General features: G+C 40.9%; 2 protein-coding genes across 13 annotated transcripts; one reads left to right on the forward strand and one right to left on the reverse strand.

The window, feature by feature from the left end:
• Positions 1-850: 850 nt before the first annotated feature.
• LOC129729564 (ral GTPase-activating protein subunit beta) lies at positions 851-13,357 on the reverse strand. 11 transcript variants are annotated; one of them, XM_055688228.1, is made up of 15 exons: positions 13,033-13,357; positions 12,751-12,970; positions 12,551-12,580; positions 12,085-12,483; positions 11,766-12,026; positions 10,995-11,468; positions 10,587-10,691; positions 10,386-10,526; positions 9,793-10,330; positions 9,530-9,738; positions 9,220-9,381; positions 3,429-3,569; positions 2,802-3,359; positions 1,335-2,745; positions 852-1,276 (listed from the first exon to the last, which is right to left on the reverse strand). In XM_055688228.1, exons 1-15 carry the CDS (start codon positions 13,222-13,224, stop codon positions 1,162-1,164), a joined length of 4,956 nt encoding a protein of 1,651 aa, XP_055544203.1. In that variant the 5' UTR covers positions 13,225-13,357; the 3' UTR covers positions 852-1,161. The 11 variants fall into 11 exon arrangements, with proteins under 11 accessions (XP_055544196.1, XP_055544194.1, XP_055544197.1 ...); XM_055688223.1 differs by having other exon boundaries at positions 12,718-12,970; XM_055688221.1 differs by having other exon boundaries at positions 851-1,276; positions 2,802-3,569.
• Positions 13,358-14,017: 660 nt separating this feature from the next.
• Positions 14,018-22,196, forward strand: LOC129732113 (uncharacterized). Of its 2 annotated transcripts, none has more exons than XM_055692631.1 (4): positions 14,018-14,375; positions 14,432-14,671; positions 14,740-15,033; positions 21,345-22,196. In XM_055692631.1, exons 1-4 carry the CDS (start codon positions 14,135-14,137, stop codon positions 21,515-21,517), a joined length of 948 nt encoding a protein of 315 aa, XP_055548606.1. In that variant the 5' UTR covers positions 14,018-14,134; the 3' UTR covers positions 21,518-22,196. The 2 variants fall into 2 exon arrangements, with proteins under 2 accessions (XP_055548606.1, XP_055548604.1); XM_055692629.1 differs by lacking the exon at positions 21,345-22,196 and adding an exon at positions 15,142-16,177.
• The last annotated feature ends 2,365 nt before the right edge of the window (positions 22,197-24,561 follow it).

A 24,561-nucleotide genomic window follows, 5' to 3' on the forward strand; every position in this document is an offset into this window, starting at 1 on the left:
CGCACTTAACGATTCAAATGCCCATTCCAGGTTAGACCCTGTTGTATACCGCCCCTGGAGACACAGCCGCGTACGACCCCTTTCCCAACATCAGCATATGACCAAAGTTTACACCGGAGTTAGTTACCGGATCTCCGCTAAGGTTATTCGTTTCTCGGTCGGCAACTCGTGAAAGCTGGAATAGTTGCTAAAAAAAAGGATGATTACGAAAGGGTCTCAAGTGACACGTGTCCAACTATACATTCTAAAATCCCGAAATTAAAAAAAATGATTTAATACATAATTCAAAATATCCCGGAGTTTGGAGGAGGAGTTTGAACATACAGGATTTATCTAAATGTTCAAACTTCCAGAAGCGAAACGTTTAGCCTTCTATAAAGCTGGCAAACACAGGTTTCGTCCTTCAGTTCGATTTGGAAAAATTCTTACTATTTCTGTGAATTCTGGTGATTCTAGCAAAGATAACTTTTTCTCTGCAGTCCTTTGACACACTTCTACATTTACTAGAGGCACCAAAATTCACAAGGATGGTCAAAAAGCTATGTTTCCTCCCTCCAGTTCGAGCATTTGGGCAACTTCATTTTTCGCTTATGTCGACAGTTTAATTCTCGAAAATTAAAACTATTTTTCAAAAATCACAAAACCATTGCATAAAAATATACTGAAATCCAGTTCAAACGCTTTTCTAGTTAGATTTTCAGCTTGTCTTCGAAAAAGATCATTAATATACATTTTACTGGCTTGAGCCGCATCTTTTTCAAAACCGTTCACATTTTAGTGTAATGGAATCAACGCAGAAACATTCGAAGCTATAAAAATAAAAGTCAAACACGTTTTCAGTTAGAAAGAGTTTCATTATATATTTTTAATAGGTATATATATGTACTAACTAAACGTGCCACTGTAAAATTACTGCTGTGCAGACATAAATTACGGAGTTACAACAGAATAACTATAATAAAGTTAAGTCCTCTGGTTACGAAAAAAAGTGTTAATAAATAAAATAAATCAAATAAATGCGTTTCCCAACGGGGCTCAACACAAAACCGAAGACGGATAATTCATCGACAGAGAAAAGACAACAATCGAATTGTTGAACATGAAACACTTAATAAATACGCAAATTATAATACTTCTGTACGAGGGCTTGTTCGTCAGGGTTTAGATAGATGTCGTGAAGAGATCTGCCAGCAGTTCCGGTTCGCTCATATCCTTCTTATACTTCTGCATCATCTCCTGAACTTTTATGCGCCGACGGACGTGCGGTGGCTGATAACTGAAAAAAAAAAACAGTTTTTCTTTCACATTTTCATAATCCTTATTTCTAAACTTACGAGTCATTTTCCAATCGTCTTCGCTTGGCCATATTGTACGCCGTTTGACGGATCAACGATCCGATTACCCGCCTGCTGACCACCATGCCATCGATCAGCGGAATAGCGAAGTTCATTCGTCCGATGGGTCCGTGCAGCTTAACTCTCAGCAATCCGGAATTTAGTGCATGCAAAAATATAACGTGACACTCACCAGCATTCAGTGGTGTGATAGGACCGTGTGCCGTTGAATAACCAGCTCGAGTGTAGTGCAGCAAATCTTCGATCGGGAATGTCAGATGATCTTCATAACTCTCCAACCACACGAGCAAAATCTTCGCCGTCGGAGCGGTGTAGAGGGTTGTTGGCTTAGAAGCCCCCGTTCGCCTGCGAACCGGTGGAATCGGATCGGCCGACTTACTGCTGATAGTTCCCAGCCGAGTTGGTTCGTTTTCAAGCGAGAATTGGCGCGTTTTACTGGAAGCCGCTTTCGAAGCTTGGATTTCGCTGACGCTTCTTTCGTATGTTGTAGCTGGCACTCCATCCTCATCCAGCATAATTTCACTTCGGTTTTGCCGATTTGGAACAACGATGGCAATTTCGGAGGCCACATCAGCCCAGTAAAGGACTTTTTTCTCTCCATTCAATTGGAGGTCTTCGATGTTGGACGAACCGAACGATTGCTTTTTGCGGCGAGTTTTGTTTTCCTTCGGAATTTTCCAACTACTGTTGATGAATCCCGTCCAACCTGCGTGTTCTTCTACGTTCACAGGCCAGCCCAGTGTGTAAAGTACATTCCAAAAGTGTACATCGATGTTCGCCAAATTTTCCGGATCCATATTACCGATAACGTCTGCCTCGGACGTTTGGCCAGCTTTGACGTAAAACACGTGTATTGTGTCGCAGGTCCGTGGGCTCATTTTGTCTAGCATTTTCAAATCATGACAAAACTCTGGCTTGGAAGCATCCAACGCTGTAAGTAACCGCTGTCCGTTGGTGTTATCTCCGATCGAAAGAAAGCCGAAATGTGCAAGAAATAGGCGTGCAGCTTGAAACTCATGACACACATTCGGAGCTGTCGCTTCTTGCGCATGACCCAGCCCATCGACAGAACATTCGGTCTGAGCCCACGAAAGTTTTTCATAAACAAGTTGGTCTTCCAGCAAGCGGGCTAAATGTTTGGTAGCTTGATTGCCAACCTTCTGCTCGGTCGAATCTAGCGTTGGAATGGAATAGTCCACCACACAGGGCGGAATACGATCAACCGAATCCGGGAAGTATTTGTATTCCATCTCCTGGCGGATTAAAATATCATTCATCGGAACCGGCCGGCCTGGATTCGGAGCGTGATACGTGGTGCCGGATTTGCTGCGCGATAAGTGACGCAGCTGCATCGTCCAGGCGTGCCGCCCGAAGGGACCTCGAATCAGTACTGAAATGAAATAGTGTGAGAAAGCAAAATATTTCTACAAAAAAGATCATGCTTACTTGTCACCGTCGGTTGCGGATCTTGATCATTCCCTAGCGGTTCCTCGAACAGTGCTAAGACAGTAGAGTTTTCAGTTACAAAATATTTAAACTTGCGAATCGCCTGCTCCTGGCTGAGCTCTGCCGTATCCTCATCGGTTGTATTGGAATGCTTCGCGAGAACAACCTCATCCAGTAGAGAAGATAAGGATTGCTTTCCGCACTCGTTGGGGAAATAATCAATTTGCTCTAGGATTAACGTTAGCAGATTCTCGGCGGCATCTCGAACTCGCATTGATGCCGGCTTCAGGTCCTTTTCGTCCTTGTGCTTAACCTGTTCGCCCGGTTTTCCTACACTCTTGGAGCCGGAAATACCCAACTCCACAACTTCCAGCACAGTTGTGAGACACTCTTTATCCTGCAGTAGATAGGGGTGATGCATCAGCCAGGCTGAGGTGCACTGGAATGCTGCCACGATGGTGCTGTGGAGATCTTTGCTGTGTGCCGGTGGAGGCCGTGAACATTGATAGCAGATGTAGTCACAAATCCACTTGACAGCTCGTTTGCACTCGAGGGCATCTGTTTGGGGATATAAAATCAGGATGAAAGTTTTGTGAGTAAAAAAGTGATGAGAGATTTTACTACTACCAGAATCTTTAATACGCATCGCCGCCAATCCTGAGAGAAGCTCTAACGCCGCCAGGGAAACGTTCAGGTCGGTCTTCCAGGATGAAATTAATCGATGACATACCAAATAGGTTGCCCTAACGAAGAGAGCGTGACCACTGTCTGATGAGATTATTTTAAAGAAAGATTAGTTTGAAAGTTGATGTTGTGAAAGGTAAATATTACATCTTCATTGCCAATCACATTTACGATGATACATTGTGTGTAGTGTACACATACACAAAACTCAAAGAGCTGAAAACTTTAAATTCTGTGTTTCACGAACTTTATCAAACATTTATTACAAACCAACAAAAAATCTTGAACCCCCTTTAACTTGTTTGTAACTTAAGAATATTATAATAAATTATGAATTATTTATTTTGTGTGGCCAATCACAAATGGTGGGATCTCAACACTGTTAAACATTCAGAATTCCCTTTTTTTCACATTCCCTATTAGGAGTTAACATTCGCAGCGATTTAAACCTACTTGACAAAAAAACGGAAATAATCTTATAACTAACTTAATTGCTAACATACTGACTGTAAAGGAAGCTTATCGTAGCAATTGAGGATTGCAACGATTTTTGTCGAAAATTGGCAATAACTTTATTTGACATAGCTTCTAATAGATCGACATAAGCAGTAAAGATAGTCGGGTTTGATGTTTTTCATACCCGTACCCGACCCGAACCCAAATTTGGTTTCGGACAAAACCCGAGCCTGACCCGAACCCGAAACTTTTTTTTTCGTTCAAACCCGAACCCGACCCGAACCCGAAAATTTTTTTTCTATGAAACCCAAACCCGACCCGAACCAGAAATTGTGGAACTCGAACCCGAAATTTTTATTTTCAACCAAACCCGAACCCGACCCGTACCCGACACTTTCAAAAATTTTCAAACCCAAACCCGATTCGAACCCGTCGGGTAATCCAAGGAAGACTCTCCAAAATTATTTTCAGAATGGCATTCTGAATCCTTTGAAGGCAACATAAAGTATTTCTAATCTAAAAATTTGCTTGTTAATCAAAAGTTCAATTTTCGGACAAAGTTTAGAAATACTGTAGAGCATCTCGTAAAAAAATTCGCCATCTCTCTCTTTCTCTATTTCTCTCTCTCTTCAATCTCTTCATTTTTTTCACTTCATCTCTCCATATTGCTTTTAACATCTCGCCTTTTTCTCGCCCTCTCCCCATCTTTTGCAATATCCTTCTATGTTTTAGTCGCCATAATTCCATTTTTCGCATTTCTTCTGCCTTTTTTCTCACTCTCTCTTTCATCTCTCAGCTTCTTTTTCTGGCAATCTTTTCACCTTTTTCGGTTCTCTCTTGTATTTTATTCCCCTCTATCAATCTATCTCAGGCCCTCTCTTCCCCTTTTTCATTTTTCCCACTCCAACTTTCTCTTTGTTTATCACAAATTCACGATCTTTTTGCCATCATCTTTCCATCTTTTGAACATCATTATTTTCTCGCTACAACATTTTCTCTCCACATCTCTGTTTTGTCTCTCTCACAACCTCTCAACCCGTTATCTCACCAACTGTTGAAAATGGAAATTTATTCACCTCAAGTGCTTTAAGCCTTTCTTAAACTTATTCTTAAACGAAAAACTTTGAAAGTACTTAGTTTTAGTTGAGGTGGTTCAAAAATCGAGAATATCCAAATTTTTAATTTTCAAAAAAGCCGTTTGACTAATTCAAAATCATTTTACGATAAATGAACTGAAACCAATAAGCCTTTTAGGGAACATGAAAATCATCGAAATTGCTGACACAGCAATATTCAAAGTGCTGTATCTCAACCGATTCTTCGAAAAAAGGTCATTTATATTGTAAGTAACCTCGGAAAAATTGCAAAACAATAATAGCCCCTTTCTGATTATCTTTTCTCCTTTTTCATCTCATCTTTACGTTTTTATGTTTCCCTTGTTTTCATGTTTTTTTATTTCATTTCTATCAGTCGCCTCATCTCTCTCTTTTTCCCTCGCTCCATCTCTCTTTCTTCCACTTCATTACTCTACATTTTTCCAGCTTGATCACTCTCTCTCTCTCTTTTTGTTTTTCGTCCCATCTCTCTTGTTCAAGATTGCTAGTAGTCGAATCTAGCAAAATTCCAAAAAAAGTTTAGCGATATTTCAACGATAGGGGTCAAATCATAATTATACTTATGAGTATTGAGGGCACGACGAGAGCAAGATAAACTATTCTTTAGAAAACAATTCACATTCGAATCGCATACACAGTATTTACAGAAATAGTTTAAATAGTTTAAATGGAATGTCTACAAATTTGTCTTCAAATATAGATAAGAACCTAAATGTTTCGATCAAGTTAATTTGACCAAATATGTGTCTTGATCGCGTAATAGGCTTTGGAATTCAGGTAAATTCAGGTTTTGTGTAATAGGTAGTATGGTTTACCAAAAAAAAAAAAATACCAGAGCTCTGCACTCATAATACAATTCCTATACTGTGATACTCGCAGAGATGCAGTGGAACCCGCGGTCTCTAAACAAAACGAGCGTCATCATTCTTTTTTTTTCAAGTATTATAGCCTTTCGGTCGTGACCGGCGTCGTTATATTGCACAATGAGAATGTAATGCTATTTTTAAGCACCTTTCATCTGGTTCATTTTGTAATTTTGTTGGTTCGACCAATCACGGAGTGCAACTATGGGCAGTCTACCTAAGCTACAAAGCTTTTTCTCTTGCTCTCTTTCTTTCTCTCTCTCTTCATTATTTCCACTTCATCGATCTGCATTTCTCTCGTTTCATCTCTCTCGCCTGCAGAGCGATCACCAACGATGCTGAAGCGTATCATCGAGGGACTTTTTCCACGCCATGGGCCAAGTCCTCGACTCCCGGCGGTCCAGTCTAACGTCCGACGTTCCAGTATCTCAGGCACAGGCCAAGAATGGTCGACCAACCTGCCGAAAATCCGTGTCGAGGTTGAGGAGAAGGATTACAACTCTTTAAAGGTGAGCAAGGCACCGGGACTGTATGAAATCCCGAACCTGTCCATCAAGACGGTCATTAAAGTGGCCCGCAGGCTGTTCTGGGTAGGCATGCAGAAGTATTTGGAAGACTGCCTCTTCTCGAAGAGGTGGAAGCGACAGAAATTTGTTCTCATGCCGAAGGCTGGGAAACCGCTAGAGGACACATTTGCATACAGACTCATCTGTCTGCTGGACACTGCTAGCAAGGTGCTTGAGAGGATTATTAATAACAGAGTAGTGAAGGTGAAGTACACAAAGGGTGTAAACGGTCTTGCAAGTAACAAGTTCGGCTTTCGGGAACGTAGGTCCGTCACCAAGACGGCGGAAGTGGCAGTCCAGCGCTAAAGAAGGGGCATTCGCTATTACACAATCATGACGTTTGACGTGAAGAATGCGTCCAATAACGCCACCTGGGACACTAATGGCCGGAACATGTTTGCCTCTTTCTGAAGCAAACATATTTTGGCCATGCCAAGTTTTGACATCTCTTTGATTACCGTTCGGCCGTTGCACGTGAACAAAGAAGCAGCTTGTGACAATTTACAGGTAACTACTTTTTAATTTATCACATTTAACGATATTAAATTAGATGAGAATGCCTGTCAAACCACTATAAGCCAAATCATTTCATTTTTAGATGCCTAAAATTTACGAAAATTCACAGCAGAAGGATGTTTTCCTCAAACCCACTATTTTTGCTCTAAAAATACCGATGGTGATCTTAAATATAATTAGTCCGATCTATTTCCATGCAGGTGGATATAAAGGTGGGCTAACGTAAAAATTTAGTGGACCAAAATATGTTTTTAGTACTTCGTAGAAATTTTGATATTTCTAGGATATTTTTCAATATATTGCATTGTTGAACGGTGTATATTAAAATAAACACTTAGCTTTTAACAATGGTATAATAGAGTAGGTATTTATGTTGAGAAATTGTGTTTTTTTTAATGAACTGTGCGAGCACTTCCCAAAGCTGGCCAAAATACCCCCGTTACCCTATATTCGTTAAAATTTCTGTCTTTTAGTCTTGTTTTAAAGTTTGGTTTAGGTTCAACTATTTTGGGTGACGACTCCGGTCCTTGCCTTGCTCTCATCTGCGCTGCTCTCCGGTACGTTCTACAGTGAAATTGGCTCTTGTTCACTCGTTTTCTTCCTGCAAGATTTTTCCACGATGGTAGGGTGGTGATAACGAATTTGCTCTGGCTGTTCGTACCGATTAATCGAGGGGTTTATGCATTGCTTTTTGGCTGGCAGTGAAAAGTTGGCTTCCACAGCATTAGTGAAGTGTGCTCTTCCCTGAAGCAAAATTGGCATGTTGCTTTTTGGCCGGTATATGAAACTCGACTTTGCAGACAGCGAAAAATATTAAATTCGATTTCCACGTATATAACGATATAACGTAACTCGATATAACATAACATAACATTTACCTCGATATAACGTAACTTTTTTAAATATCATAAAATTAAAGTACGACAATTATTTTTGGGGAGTCGAATGCCCCGAATAAAGTTTTGAAACCATTAAGTACTGTAAAATAGGGTAAAATTCACATTTTTTTTAATAGGGGGGAGTGTTTGTAATGATTTATTTATGTACTAATATCTATTCAGAATTAATATTGTGTGTTCTGCCACAAATGGTGACATTTCAACACTATTATATATATATATATATATATATATATATATATATATATATATATATATATATATATATATATATATATATATATATATATATATATATATATATATATATATATATATATATATATATATATATATATATATATATATATATATATATATATATATATATATATATTTGTACGCTTTTTTATATTATTGAATGTTATTAGCTTTCGCAGTTAAGTTAATGTAATTGTAGGAAAATTATTAAACCTACTTGTCAAGGGGTAAAATTCACATTTTTACAATAATTTGTGATTGATTATGTTTGTCTACGAAAATTGTTCTGAAAAGACATTAGACAGGTTTATATCTACTGCTAGGTAGAAATTTTGTATCAATGAAAAAATATTTTTTTCGTGCTTCGATATAACGGAACGAAAAAATAAATAAAGTTACCGCCTTATATCGAGGTATGCTTGTACCTTCATTTGGCTACAAATCGGGTTTGCATATTCAGATAGTGCACTCGAACTTCAATTGCATTGTTTTCACATCTCTTGAACTAGAGGCCAAATTGCGATCCGGAAATTGAATAGTATTTTCGATGTGACGATCACGTACTGCCTATTATAGAGTTACTAAAATGTAATTGTAATTTTTCGATTACACTAAAGTTGCTTTTTACGCGGGGGATACGTGATGCGTAAAAAAACCGCGTAAATTCCAGAATCCGCGTAGAAAACGCCGCGTAAAAAAACACGTAAAAGCGACCTTATTGTATTGCGGTTGAAGTTCAGGCTTTTTGCTATCTCCTTGACAAGACCTTCAAAAAAGTTCCAAATCTATGAAACTAGCGATTGAGAACTGAAAGTTTAATTTTTGATCAACATGACTTAGGACACAGTAAAAATTGACCATTCTCACACTCATTAGAATTACAAATAAAAGCTTAATCCTTTGAAACAGACATTGATGCACCCCAAAATAATGAAATTGTTCCTTTGGAAAGAATAATGTAACAAAAATATGTACAAAAAAGCCATGACATGACACCTACATCTAAAAAGCAAAATTATACATCTAACACCATACTTACGATATACAGTAAAAAAACTAAGATGAGGAATAAAATTTACCATAAACTGCGGACGAACTCAACTCTAAATCATGAATAATGTCGGATGAGAAATCATCGAAAGCCGGCAAACTAGAGGGCTCATTGCTAAGCGTGGCGGTGCTGTTGCCTCCGATGCTGGAGTTGGCGCTATTGATCGAGTACGTACTTTTCTCCGAGCATGCTACGAAACGGAAGACGTGAGGCGCACATGTGGGTGAAAAAGATGTGAAGTAAAGGAAATTGAAAAAACGGAACGAAATAAATTAAAGAAGCAGAGAGAATCTAAAGCTTGGTGAAATGAGTGTGTTTAAGTATTTCAGTAGTCAAACCTGAGCTAAGCAAGTTGGAATCGTTAGCCGGTTGGGTGCCGTGCAACACATCACCACCCAGTTCCATTTCTTCGAAGGATCCGGAATCCTGCACGCACAAATGCAACCCTCCAAGCAGCATATGTGTGTTCTGAGCGTCACTTTCCACCTGCAGGGCATTCATCAGGATATTAATCAAGCGTGGTTTCAACTGAATAAAGTTTATCATTCTGAAAAGAATTGATTAAAAAGTTTGTTATGTTCTGTATAGTGTCAAAACTCACTTATCAGCAGGACCACCGGTGATATCACGAATCGGCAGCGTCTGGAAATGCAACGGAAGTGCCAGAATCGACAGTAGCACATTAATTGCAGCCCGCCGAAGCTCAGTTTTGTTAACAATCACATTTTGCGATCGCATTTTCAGTTCCTTCTCCGGAAGAATTTGCTCCAAGGCGGCAATGAACGAAGGCAACAGTACTTGAATGCCTTCCAAATCGATCCGAAACAGATCGGACGAATTGTACAGAATGCTAGCCAGTGTTTCTTCGCACTCTTTCGTATCATGCAGTCGTAGCCCCTGCTGGAGGGCCATGTAAAATCGAGCCAAGTAAACAGGCAAAATTTCCTCGCCAGTTTTCTTCGCACAAAAAATACGACACAATGCTCCAACGGCTTCCGCCTTGCCTGATTCGTACTTGTCGATGGTGAGTCCCGGTGGAACGTCACTCATTTCGGACAGCGACGGCGGTTGTGACAGGCTACCCTTGCGGTTGTCCATGATCATCGAGGATGGACGACGCTTTGCTTCAGCGGCTCGTTCTAGAAGAAAAACTTGCAGTGATTTTTTTTTTGCTTTGCTATGCAAAACACTTACTTTTCATATTCTGGATCCAGGTTTCACCTCCAATGTGAGCAGCATCGAAAAGCCACTCGCCAAACAGATGAAGTATGCTGTTACAACGGGGTCGGTTAGCTGCCAGTGGGTAGCGATTTTCCTGACACAATGAGAGCATTGCTAAAATTACCAAAAATGTTTAAGTTCCATTAAAATATGTGCTCGATTTTTGCTGCTCACATGAAAATCCCGAAGAAGGCAGTGACGTTGATTGTGGAATGGAATTCGACTGATTTGCAGATGCACGGCTACTGGTCAGGCCACTGAACGAACTTTTTGTAAGACCTTAACAGAATGAGAAGTGAATATTTGAATTAAATTACGAGTTTCTACAGCTTTCAGGATTTCAGGATGCAATTATTTACTTTGGAGTGCGCTGTGAAAACATCGTATTTTGTAAAATTCACCAGTCAGAGAAATAAAGGAGACAAAAAGTGTGTTAATCAACCTTCTACAACAAGCTGGCAATACGAAAAAAATACGTAACAAAAATGGTTGTCTAGAAGCGGTGAGCACAGTCGTTCACCAAAACAAAACACATTCAGATCAAGCCAAGAAACACTGAGACGTGTATTACGAAATGCGCACCCTTTGAATGGGCCATCGATATTACGGCGTGGGCAGAAATGGAAGGCGCTACGCTGAAGCTTTTGGCCAGACGCCTCTGGAGGGGTGGCGTCGGCGAGTTGGGCACTGCTACCTCCGTACCGCCGAACTGTCCGTCGTGGGAAATACTGCTCATAAAGCTTCCGATGGTATTTCCGGAGCTAACTGTACTCTCTAACTGCACTACACCGTGTCCACCTAAAACATTGCCACCACCAATATTGCTATGAGTACTATTATTTAGGGCATGATTGGAGCCACTCCCGACTACACCAAGAGCAGCTCCCAATCCCAGCCCTCCGAGACCACCGGTTGCTCGAATCGACGGGCTCAGCCTAATCTCCCCACCGGAATGTCTGAAGCTAGGGTTCGGTGTTGTGTTACCGGCACCAAGCTGGAGCTGCTGGTGGATACTTTCCATGACGGTCGCATCGTCCTGCCTGTACAGCGTTATTCCTGTTTATGGTTGCAAATTTTACAGCAGCATTGAAATGGAATGGCGATCAAATTGTTTGCATGACCGTGATTAGAATGGCTTTACAACTAAAGCCCTTTCTGCTTTTGGCTTTATTATTGAGGGATTTCACGCAAATTTAGCATTGAAGTTGGCAATACTTTCTCGGATTTCAGTAAAAGTTCGTTAGCTTGGTTGACTCCAAAAATGTCACTGGAACCTGAGAAGGTCCTGCCAACGACTGGATGAATTCGCGTAAAATCTTTCTATTAAAACAAAAGCTAAAATTGAATACGTACCTAGAAAAGCATCGACAAGTCCGGCGATTCCCTTCATGGTTTTCAGGAAAATTTGCGGCAACTGCAGTAAACAGGGATGATAATGAGGCTCGATTCCATCCGTGTTCAGAAGCACAGCCTGAATGAACTGCGGCGTACGACTGATAACCTGCGGACAGCAGAGATCGGTTGGTGCACCGAGTATCTTTAGAAAACGTATCCACGATTGCGCGATACTGTCGTTTGTCATACCGGACGGAATAAGGTTACCGTCTTCTTCCACTGAAAAACAAAATCTCATAAAACCACAAAACTTAACTCAAAACTCAGCTCATCATACTTATTTTCATCTCCGGAAAAGCCGGACCGTAGGTGAACTCCAGCAGCTTCGCCGTCAACACCAAGTTGACCCGATTCCACTGTTCCACCAAAGCGATCCGATGGCGCCAAGCTGCACAGGATTCTTGGAATGTTTTCCACAGCGAAGGGGACGGAAAGCAGCGGCTGCAGGCGAGCAGCCAGACTTCGAACAGCACACTCAGAACTCGCTCGCACAGCTGATCACCAACATCATCCTTAACGATGGGTGGTGCCAGCAGAATCTCGTTTATCGCTAGCAGGAAGAGCAGCAGTGCTTCCCACGTTTCCACCGTTAAAATCTTCGAATTTTGAGCAGTGTCCTGCAGCGTTCGTAGCACCCGGTGGCAGAAAACGGCCTGCCGATTGATGGTGTCCGTTCCTAAAACAAGCAAATCATGGAGCGTTAAGCTTCGGGTACAGCAATTGGCTCACAACGCAAACATCACCTAGCTCTTCTTGATAGATAAAAGGCCAATCTGGTTGAGCATGAGAGAAAGAAAGGTCAGTATCAAACCACCGAGAACGATAATAGCACAAAGCAATTAGTAGTAGCGATAACAAAAGAATGGTGCATGTGAGCAAAACAGAAAAAATGTGCAATCAAAACACTAACTTAAAACCGAAAAGCCCGGACAACTGTGGATACCTTCTCCCGGCCTTGGAACAAACAAGTTGTACAGGTGCTTGATGATCTTCCGGACGTAGGTGTTGGGATCATCACAGATCGGCTTTGGAACACTAATTTTCGTCTGTGGCAGCAAAGCTGTCACCCATTCACAGTAGATGTTGACACAATCCTTAATAACATCGTGCTCAGCCAGTGGCAACGACAACCCATGGCAAATTACGTCCATGCACCATTGCACCTATGAGAAAAAAAATCATTAAAAATTTCGTCAACGTAATTCAAAACCAATCACGGTCCTACCTCTTGATCCGAAACCAGCGTACTGGGTTCGGCGATGTTAGTTATGCCAAGATTGCCTGCCAGCTGTTTTACGACCACAGCTGCCACATCACGACCTCCAGCGATCCCAAATTTGCCGAGAACACTCTGCGACTGGGCGTTGCTGATGTTTTCCGTAATAGTCGGCACCAGGGAGGCCCATTCCGAATACATTTTCCACTAGCTGGTACGTGGTCGGGGTTCAAATCATACCGACAAGCCAATAATCCCGGAAAAAGTACCGATTTTCTTCCAAATTCAACAGAACGACACAGATTTTCACCTGAAAATGTTTACGTTTTCACAGTTAAACACCAGAGCTGCCAAATTATTTTCAATCTTTATCCACTTTGCAAATTTGTCATCTGTTTTAGGGGCGGTATTAACCTAGTTTTCTAAAATTCATTAGGAAACAAGTGAAAATTATAACTTATGTTTTCTCTTGCTATTGAAAAATTTCACTTACTTTAAAGAGTAAATTGATTATAAAGCAAAGCAAATCCTTGGTGCTACATTCCGTATCGGAACTCGACCTTATGTTTATTATACACAGACTTCGCAGCCAACTGTTGAGTGTACAGGACAATTTCGGGGCTAGCGCTACGATCCTACTGACACTAACAGTCGCTCCCGAGCCGAGACTCGAACATACGACGACTGGCTTGTTAAGCCAGCATCATACCTCGAGAACAGCTGGGAGTAATAAATCGATTATAATGATGCTAAAAGAATCCTTTTAGCTGCAAAACATTGTGATGGAAAGCTTCTATCACTGTAAAATATATTACCAAACTCAACTAATGTACGCCGATTTTTCGACAGCTTCCTCGAAATTGTGAAAAAACAACATTTAAACGATTTAGATTTAGACGCAATCACAAACTGAACCTTGTGCAATAATTTGCCTAACATATACTGAAAGTGTGCAAATAAGCTACCTATAGAAAATATACTTTGACTGTTTGACGCTTCGACATCGACGCTCTGGATACTGCAGCAAAATTTGTTATTTTTTATTTTATTGTTGTGGTGATGTTCTATGTAATCAAACACATAAAAAAGCGAAGGATTCTCTTTGCTAAATATGCTAGGTAAAAGTAAAGGAAAAGTTATATATTTGTGCAGTGTGGCGCAATGCCCTTCAAAATACGTGAAAAACCGGTCAGGAAATCTCAGCTTTCACCGGTGGCCCGATCCGTCGAGAACCAGCATACCGCACTTGCGTCATTTGGCTGGTCTCCGTTTATCTGCGTGGAATAAATTTGCGAAATCCCTTAGTATACCCCCCAAAAATAAGAGAATATGTGGCAAACACTTTGTTTCCGGTAAGTTAAAATGTTTCATATTTCTTCACCGCGAAAATTCTAATTGTATTTTGAAGGCAAACCCGCCAAAACAACGGACACCGCTTGCGTGGATTGGGTCCCAAGTCTCTGTCTGCCGGACCATGACTATTGTGTTGAAGCTGCAGAGCCACTTGCTGAAGCATTTCTTGATTCCTTGATCGAGGAGACAGCACTTGATCTACCCGAGGTAAAATATGATCCTTTAGCTGTACCAAACAACGACTGGATGGAAACATATGAGTATCATGATGAAAACTCAACAGCTGCAGAGACATGTAGATATTACGTTATTAGGCTTAACATTTAACAAAGAAATTTTATTAAATAAGTTTACACCTTACAGCTTCATCATTTGAAACAGAAACATCATCCGAAACCGAATACTGGGAATCTAACCGGCAAAACTCGATAGCGGTGCAGGCTACATGTTCCGTACGAAGTCATGCTACGCAAACTGAAGGTACAACAGATTTTGAAAATAGCATAATCTTACATCAAACAAAAAAGATCAAGCGTATGCAGAAAACTATTGACGCGCAGAGCCGTGAGATAGCAGAGCTTAAAAAGTCTCTTCTGAGTTTGATGAACACAACAGCTTTTGAAAACGGCACACCGCAAGCCACGTTACTAATAACAGGTAATTGACAAGATAATTTACTTATTTATTTTTTGCTTAGTTATAAGCTAGGAAACATAAGGTAACATTTAATAAAAATGATGGTAAAACAATTGAATCTATTCAAAGTGCTCTTTCACAAGACAAGTATAAAGCGAAACGAAATAACGCATCAGAAATCCTATCCGTATACGCCTGGGCACAAACGGAGAACATCGAAAAGTGAGTTTTTGAAACAAAACGTGGACCCGACGGAAAGATTGAGCAGCGGCCGGGTATCGACTACGACGAGGTTTACGCACTGATGGTCCGGTACTAGACGATAAGATACCTGATGGTGTTGGAGACAAAGTTCGACCTTAATGTGAACCAAATGAACGCGGTCACGGCTCCCGGGCAAGGGAAGCTCAACGACAAAATAATCCATATGCAGTAACCAGATTTGTAAGCGCGTTGTACGGTCTGAAGCAATCCAGCAGTGTTTGGAATCAGCAGCGCCAGGATGAGGTAGACACCTGTTTTTACTACGAGGTCGATGGAGAAGTCTTTGTTATCATATCTCTACACCTTTTGAAAGCAGTGAGCGGTTGTACAAATCAATGTTCTTTTACCTTACCTTACCAAACAATCCCAAGCCTTATGGTGTGGCCTATGCTGTACGTAAGAGTCGGCTCCATTTCATTCGGTCCATAGCTGTAGTACGCCAGCTCTTCAGTCTGCGTAGGGTCTGTAGGTCATCTTCCACCTCGTGCACCTCTCGTCTCGTCTCTGACGGATTGAGAACCGTCTACTGGGCTGTCGTCCAACATGCCCAGCCCACTACAACTCGTCAATCTAACAGCTCCTGCAGTTAGTGGTTCATTTGCCTTCTCCACATTCCGTTCTCCTTCTGCAGTCCACCGAAGATGGTACGCAACACTTACTTGCGTTCCTGGTGAAACATCCCTCAGGATTTTACCTGCGTTACAATGTTACGCCGACGCACTTGATCCATGACAGCTTGTCTCCAGTTTCTAGAGCGTCCTTAATTTATTAAATCTTGCTCCTCTTGGTCTATTGGCCGGATTCCAGACGAACACCATTTTTGCGGGATTGTTGTCCGGCGTTCTTACAACATGTCCCGTTCATTGTACCCTTCTAGCTTGAGCGACTTTCTGGTTACTGGGCTCCCCGTAGAGTTGCTTCAGCTCGTGGTCCGCCCTCATACGCATTCCACACATATCCCGCCGAAGATGGTGCTTGCAATTCCTCCTCGCGCATTGCCCATGTCTCGTGCTCGAAAAGGCCTACCGGTTTTTGGAGCGTCTTGTATATGGTGCACTTCGTACGGAGGCGAAGTTTGCCAGACCTCAAGATCTTCTGGAGTCCGTAGCAGGCACGACTTCCAGCTATTATTCGTCTGCGGATTTCCCTGCTGCAGTTGTCTGATGTTATCGATGATCCGAGGTACACAAATTCGTCAATCACCTCGAACTCATCTTCGTCGATCACTTGGTCTTCGACGTATTCACCTTCAGTCCAACCTTCTCTGTTTCACGTTTCCGCTTGGTGTACTGTCTTAAGTAACCGCCTGGAAAATCTTTCCGGCCAGATACACGTCGTCAGTGAAGCAGATGAACTGGCTGAATTTATTGAAGATCTTGCCCTGCGTGTTAAAGGTCGCACTTTTCATAACACCTGGTGGTGCGGCACCCATGAATCCCGCCTAATATTTAGTGTCCAACGAACTGCGTTAATGAGAGTGATTGCCCGGTTATTGCTGCACTCTAGCTTGTCGCTCTTTAGGATATACCTACAATCTACTCCTCCTACTTGTCGCTCTTTAAATAGGATAATACCTACAATCTACTCCTCCGGCCCTCGTCTTTGTAGTAATAAAGACGAATCCCCGAATAAAATTGATATTCGAACACTTTCTTTTGTATTGAAAAGTTATTTCCCTAACACGAACATCAGAAAGGAACAGCAAATGGTTGCAAATATAAATTATCTGGTATAAATACGACATCGATTGAGCTGTGCATTGAGCACAGCAATACGAGTAGGTGGCACAGCAATACGAATAGGTGGCATATATATCAACAGCTCGCTGGAAAGTTTTATTGTTTTTCAGCCTGCCAATCTCCTTCTCCACCTCCAGTAGATCGGGGCCTGGAATCCCCGTTCAGATGCTCATCAAAGTGCTGCTTACATCTTCCGATCACCTAGAACTCGTCCGTAAGAAGGATGCCGTCCAAACTCCTACACATATCGGTTTGCGGAACATAGTCTTTACTGGCGCTGTTCAGCTTTTCGTAGAACTTCCGAGTGTCGTTAGCTTGATACAGCTCTTCCATCGCTACGCGATCTTGGCCCTTCTTTTCCTTCAGAGGACTGAGTTTTGGCTGTTCCGTTCCTGTCGGTACCGTTTCACGTTCGCTCTTGTACGTTGTTGCAGTATGCTCGGCCGTGCTGCGTTCTTCTTCTCAACTAACTGTTAACATTCGCCGTCAAACCAGTCATTTCTATGATTCGGAACCCTTGTATCAAGTGGCGCTACAACAGTGCTACCTATGGCGGATCGAATGCTCCTCCAGCCATCATCCAGCGTAGCTGCGCCAAAGTTGCTCTTCCGTGGGTATCGCTGCCTTCGGTTGCTGCGCGTATTCCTGTGCTACTTCGGCGCGCGTCCCGCAGTTGCTCGATATTTGGTTGCGGCGTTCAACTTTGGCGAGTATTACACACCGTCGAGAATTTTGAGCGCATGCACATAGCTACTAGGTATTGGCTCGAACCTATATTCGCACAGCGGCAGGTGCGAACGTCGATGATGTTGGAGAAGAACCTGCCGGCTATCTGGCCCTTTTACCGGTCTGTACATTGCCTTCCGTCCTACCTGAGCACTCATGTCCCCAATGACGACTCTCATGTCCCGTCGCGAGCAGCTATCATATAGCTGCTCCAGCAATACCATCAGCTATAGCAAATTATGCACGAACACGGGTTCCCCGATAAAATTACGCGATTAGTCAGAGCGACGACGGATAGAGTGATTTGTACAGTGCGAGTTCCGAGGACGCTCTCGAGTCCTTCCAAATCTCGAAGAGGGTTGCGGCAGGGTGATGGATTTTCGTGTCTACTTTTTAACATGGAAGGTATTATTAGAAGAGCGAGGGTGCGTTGACGGAAACGTAAAGCAAACTTAAGGCAGAGGCCCATCGAGTCGGACAAACACGTCGAAGACAAAATACATTAAAAATAGAGGCTCGTGGGAAGACTCTGTCAGCCGCCTACTATGGATTTTAATTGACCGTGATGACATACAGGTGGTAGATGAGTTTGTTTATTTTGGCTCACTAGTGACCGCTGACAATGACACTGGCCGAAAGATAAAAAATGCCTTATGACCGGAAAACGCGCTTTTTTGGACTGCGGAAAACGCACCGATCGAACGAAATTCGCCGATCCGCAAAGTTGACCATCTAAAAAACTTATAAGACCTGTACTGCCGGTAATCGCAAGTCAGTCCCATCTGTAATTTTGTCAATTTTGAGTTAGCATCGTATTTTGGCCTAGCTTCGAGTATATTTTCAGATGTACCGATAAAAAATAGTGGTTTGTTCAACTAAAGTGGAAATCAATACCAAGTCGAATTGTGACATTAGGCAAAGTAACCGCAAGTCAGTCCCAGAAGAAAAATAATCGAAAGTCAGTCCCGAATTACAAAAAAAAAACATGCATACCTAATACAAAAGTAAAATGAATGGGGTGTATAAAAGAGTTCGATACGACCGTTTAGATGAAAATAAGTTATCTAGTAATAATTATCAATTATTGGGATTATTTTTTAGTTTGAATTGGTGATGAATTTATGTGGAGCGATTTTCTGCTAATACGAATTCAAGTCAATTTTATTTCTTGGTTCGCTTCTTCGTAGATCTATCCGCAAAATTATGAGTATCGAAAAAACTTCCATCAGAATCCAGGGAATCGTTCCAAGAAATCTCCAAAAGTGATGCTCGAACCTCAAATGGATTTGGATCATCTTGACATTTGTTGTCGGATGAACCAATTGCAGTCCCGGCTTCAGTTTCTTTATCCGAGTCCTCACCGGATAAGCTTTCATCGGTTCCGTACATCATGAGATTTTCCAACGACGACATTTCTTGAAAGGTTCTCATGTACATACACTTCCTAACAACGAAGGATTGACAGTTTTCCACAGCAACGAATAACAACACGTCAACACGCACTATAGTTTCAACATGGCAATGTGACTGACTTGCGGTTACTTTTCTCTTCGGTGTAGAATGTAACGGCAAGTCAGTCACACTCAAGGTTTTTATCATAAAATCAATTATATCAATGGTTTTTACAACGTAATTAGTGCAGGCTAGTATGCAAACTATATTATAGCATGAATATTGTCAAAATAATTCATCTTAAATAAGTGATAACTGAGCGTGAATGAAATATCTTTCAAAGCTGTTTTCTCGTTTGAACTTTTTTACAGATGGGACTGACTTGCGGTTACCGGCAGTGTAGTCCTCTACGGCCACGAAACACGGTTATCGTTATTAGTCGTTATGTGAAGACCGTGAACAAAAGCCGACGTGGTAATGATTCTTAAAAGAATGATAACACATATTAATGAGAACTCAATTTTTGCAAATGAGCAGTTTGGTTTTCGCCATAGAGCTTTGTGTCAGCTCAGTCACGCACACCAAATTCGGGTTGTTTACCTTAGTATTGGCCGATATCATATCGATACTTACGGTATCGATACCTTGGGGCCTAAATACCGCTATTTTTTATCGATGCAAGTTACCTTGATATCACGCTGGATCGATACTCTCGCTCCGATATTTTTTGATACTGAAGGGAAACTATAAAATCGGAAAATATTGCTGATTGCTACAAATTGTCTAACGGAAAATACTTGTAGATGTGCGCGGATACGATCCATCGCGTTAATGTATTCTGCAAACAGTGCAGAAATTTGATTTGCGCTCTTTTTGTAAAAGACAAAAACAGGATTGAATATACCCGTTTCTAAGGCGGTTTTTCATGCCTCTGGCGAGAAAATCCCGCATTTGATAATACTGTCTGTGCAGAGCAAAATCGGAAGCGCCGAGTTTTTGCAAAAAGGCAGATAATAAAGAATAAGAAGCCAGATTTTTCGTGCTGCCCTATATTTCAAATAAGGCCGCAGACGCGCTTATGCTATTGCACTGATTTGTGTGTGTGACATATAATTCTGTCCCACCGTGGTCTCTTTAGGCAAAAACATCATATCAAGGCAGAGTTCCCAGTCTTCTTGATATGATGCTTTTGCATTAGGGCTATTAACCGCAGGGATACAAAATGTGCAGATTTGTCTTCAAAACATAGATTTTTTGATTCAGTGTGAAGATTTTTATTGATTTGCAGATAATTATATTTTTTCCGTAGTTTCTGTAGATTTTTGTCAGAGTCTCTTTATATTTGCGCAGACTTTCTCTTCATCTGTGCAAATTTTGGCAGACTTTTGCCTGCGTGAACGCAATTTTTTCAAATCAAAATTTTTTTTCAGACTTTAAACAGATTTTGTCGGTTTTTCGAGTAGTTGCATACATTTTTCAATAACACCTGGCATCTCTAATTGTCCGTTTTAAACATCAAGAAAAAATGGTAGCTTTTCATAGACCTGTTCAAGTAACAGGCAGAGTATCGATACAGCTGGTATCGATGCTCCGCCCTCGATCTCATCATGGTATCGATGCTGCCAAGGAAAAATTATCGATATTCAAGTATCGATACTTTTACAAATAGTAGCTAGTTTACCTCTTAAATGACTCTTGCTCAACTCTACCGGGGTTAAGAAAATCGAAATATGTAGTCTTTTTTGAGTTGCTCGGTACTGGATAAAAAGTATTCAATTTATAAGATACTATCCGTAAACAAGTTATACAACCCGCGCAGGCAGAGCCGGATTTAAGGGGGGCCGGGCCCCGGACCCCCACATTTTTGGGGCCCCCACAAAACGAGAAAAAGTTCTTTTCGCTATCAATAATGAGATTCAATCAAAAGTTTAATTTACAGCAAAAAAATTTAAACAGACCATTCCAATCTGAAACTTTCCTTCAGTGTTATTTTTCCGCGAGCGTCAATATCACAACTACATCCATAAGAGTTCACCTTCGATTCTCTTGGAATGACACACATTAACACATCATTTGAATCGAACCAGCGCGCATGGGAGGTAAAGCAAAGGAAGAAAATAATCCAGAAGTTTTTTTAATGTATTGCTGTTGATTCCAAAGAAAAATAAGCTTACTTTTTTTTTTCTTCTCGCTTATTTTCCGTCGGTCTAGCTCCGCCACTGTTGTGGCCAATCACCGACGCCCAGGGAGGCGCCTCCACACCCAGGACCCTAACTCACGACCCGTTTATCAACGGACCGGCGCCAACGGCTTTACTTCCTCATGCGATGGAAGGCGTGATCCCAGAGATTTTTCGCCTCAGAAAATCTCCCGGTGTCGGCTAGGATTGAATCTAGACCAGTTGGGTTGGTTGTGAGTAGATCACGCCACCTCACAACCATCGACACCTATGTCGGCGGTGGGCTTCGAACCCAGGCGTCGAGCGTGGTTGGCGGAGACGTTACCAACCACACTAGGTCCCCGCTCTAAATAAGCTTACTTGTCCGTGTGCAAATTTTATTGACCTGCAGATGTGTGTAGTTTTCTCCTAGTTCTGTAGATTATTGCTTATATTTGCGCCTTATATTTGCGCAGTCTCTCTCAAATCGTGTGCAAATTTTTGCCTGTGGATTGCAATTTTTTCAAATTGCGGTAGGATTTTTTTTAGATATCAAGAAAAAATTTTCGAATTTCAGGTTTGGCTGTAAACAGTAAGCAAGCACCGAATTTATTATTACATTTGTTCAAAATGTGCGATCTTCACAAAACCCCGCGTGTATATCAAAGTGGAGCTCGAAAAAGAAGATTACAGAAGAAAAAAATCGAAAACTCTAGTGCCTTCAAAAATCATTTTATTTGAGGATTTATTTGAGCCTAATACCTCGTTCACACTACACTCCTTATTACCCGAAATCGGGCCATTCGTGCTGTCGAGGCCATATCACCATGTCATATCCATATAACCTGATATTCCATACAATTGTTATCATGTTCGAAAACCAATAAAAACCAGATTTGCAGCAGTTGGCAACACGGCCAACAGACATTTGATGCAACCCTACAAATTTCGAAATTCGCTCTGCATGCGAAATAGAAGGAAGGAAATATTTTTACTCTTGTCATCCCGCACATTTTGACAATTGCTAATAAGAGTTCACGTTGGTGCGAGCCAACTAGCTGAAATCTCTATCCTAATTACATTGCTCTTGTTGTCTTGTTTTTGCCTTGACCTGTTTTTGTTTTCTCTTTTCAATTACCGAAGTAAATGTCAAACCATATCATCTGACTGTAGAGTGAACACCCGAAGTGATATCCAATATCATCTGGCGATATCAGGAAATATGCGGCGTAGTCTAAACAAGGCATAATGATCTCGAACGTAACTGGAGAAAGGTCTTTTTCGAAGATGAAGATGAAGATGATTGGAAATAGGTTGCGTACGACTATGAAAAATGAAAGGCTGTCGAACTTAGCATTTTTAAGTTGAGAGTACGATATTCTGAAAGAGTTGAATGTTGATTATTTAATTAATAAGTTCTCTGAACAAAAAAACTAACAATTTTTTGGTAACTTTTCAATACGATTCAACTCGTACGATAAAAAAAACGGTTTTGTTTTATTTCGAGGCCCCCACTGTAAACTGGGCCCCGGGCCCCCACAATCGTAAATCCGGCTCTGCGCGCAGGAATAAGTTAACTTTAAATTCAACGGAGGAAAATAAAAATTTCGCAGTCAATGCAGGCATTTTGACAGCACTTTGTTGGCCTCATTTTCCATCCGACTTACACGGTGTAAAGTGCACCAATACATGCACGACTGGAAAGGTCTTCCACTACACATCAGTTACTTAGAGTAACATATATGATTCGAACTAATAAATCTGAAGGCTATTCGACTGGAGTTGCTCTTCTAGATATAGAAAAGGCATTCGACAGTGTTTGGCATAAAGGTTTAATAGCTAAACTGTCAAATTTCAGTTTTCCGCTTTTTACCTCACAAAAATCATACAAAGTTATTTAACTGGCCTCAGGGGAGTATCTTGGCCCCAATCTTTTATAATATTTTTACTTCTGATCTTCCTGGTTTACCACCAGGTTGTGAGAAATCTCTGTTTTGTGACGATACAAGCATTTCCGCAAAAGGAAAGAGCCTTCGTGTTATATGCAGCCGGCTACAAAAAAGTTTAGATATATTTTCTTCATACTAACATAAATGGAAGATTTCCCCTAATGCTTCTAAAACACAGTTAATTATTTTTCCTCATAAGCCAAGAGTTTCATTTCTCAAACCCACCCATAACCTCGTTATTAAGATGAAAGGTGTGATCTTAAATTGGTCTGATCAAGTTAAATACTTAGGGCTAATTTATGATAAGAATCTTACTTTCAAGGAGCACATTGAAAATATCCAGTCAAAGTGCAATAAGTATATCAAATGTTTATATCCTCTTATCAACAGGAATTCTAGACTTTGTCTCAAGAATAAACTGTTGATTTACAAACAAATTTTTAGGCCAGCAATGTTATATGCAGTTCCCATCTGGACAAGTTGTTGTGCAACCAGGAAGAAGGCACTCCAAAGGATTCAGAATGAACTTTTGAAAATGATTCTGAAGCATCCTCCCTGGTTTAGCACGAACGAGCTACATACACACTCAATCAGATAATAAAAGTTCGGTAATTATTATTACAATTACGATCGGTAAGTTTGGGAAAATACAGAGTAGTTTGTAAAATTGATATAACTTTACATATTTTCTGTATATTCAACAAATAATTTTACTGAATACTGCTATACTTTCTTCTGAACTGTTCGGAAAATTAAACTTTTACCGAATATTGGTAAAAAACTACCGGACCAACTATAGCGCTGTCAAATATTCTCTATTTGTTGTTCTCCTTCTGGTTGTCAAGTCACATTCTCGGTTCGTTTGAACATTGAAGTTCCTGCGTAAGAAAAAAAATGGAAGATGTTTTCCAACAACTTCAGCAAGAAGATGATCGCATAGAACAAATTTTTCGTAAGTATATGATGATAAAATTTGTGAAGCATTAAACCATCACAATTTTTGCTTCTACTTCCGAGCATCTGTTGCATGCTACGTAAATAGTTAACACCGCCATGTTAATGGACACATCCGGATGATCCTCGGCTTTGAAACTATGAGCACAACTGGCATGAAGTTCATGCACAGTCCACAGCAGTAAAACACGTTTGATTTTCACTCATGCAAATTCGGTGCGGCGAACGACCATTTTTGATATTTTTTAGTTTTCATTATTAAAAATTTTTAATAACATTTGAATAAAAATATTAATATAAATTCACGTCATATATTTGGTTTTCTTAAATAAATAAAAGTGAACAAGAAACAAACATTATAGGTCTT

This window comes from Wyeomyia smithii, chromosome 3 (genome assembly GCF_029784165.1).
Source record: "Wyeomyia smithii strain HCP4-BCI-WySm-NY-G18 chromosome 3, ASM2978416v1, whole genome shotgun sequence".
Taxonomy (NCBI): Eukaryota; Metazoa; Arthropoda; class Insecta; order Diptera; family Culicidae; genus Wyeomyia; species Wyeomyia smithii.

What these genes read in the sequence shown, in the direction of transcription:
- LOC129729564 (XM_055688219.1), bottom strand. Translation starts at nt 13,224, where the DNA reads ATGTATTCGGAATGGGCCTCCCTGGTGCCGACTATTACGGAAAACATC. An exon ending in TTTTCCGGAGATGAAAATAA is followed by an intron (nt 12,027 to 12,084) that starts GTATGATGAGCT and finishes TTTGTTTTTCAG; the next exon opens with TGGAAGAAGACGGTAACCTT. An exon ending in TCCGCAACCGACGGTGACAA is followed by an intron (nt 2,746 to 2,801) that starts GTAAGCATGATC and finishes ATTTCATTTCAG; the next exon opens with TACTGATTCGAGGTCCCTTC.
- LOC129732113 (XM_055692629.1), top strand. Translation starts at nt 14,135, where the DNA reads ATGCTAGGTAAAAGTAAAGGAAAAGTTATATATTTGTGCAGTGTGGCG. An exon ending in TGGCAAACACTTTGTTTCCG is followed by an intron (nt 14,376 to 14,431) that starts GTAAGTTAAAAT and finishes TGTATTTTGAAG; the next exon opens with GCAAACCCGCCAAAACAACG. An exon ending in AGCCACGTTACTAATAACAG is followed by an intron (nt 15,034 to 15,141) that starts GTAATTGACAAG and finishes ATCTATTCAAAG; the next exon opens with TGCTCTTTCACAAGACAAGT.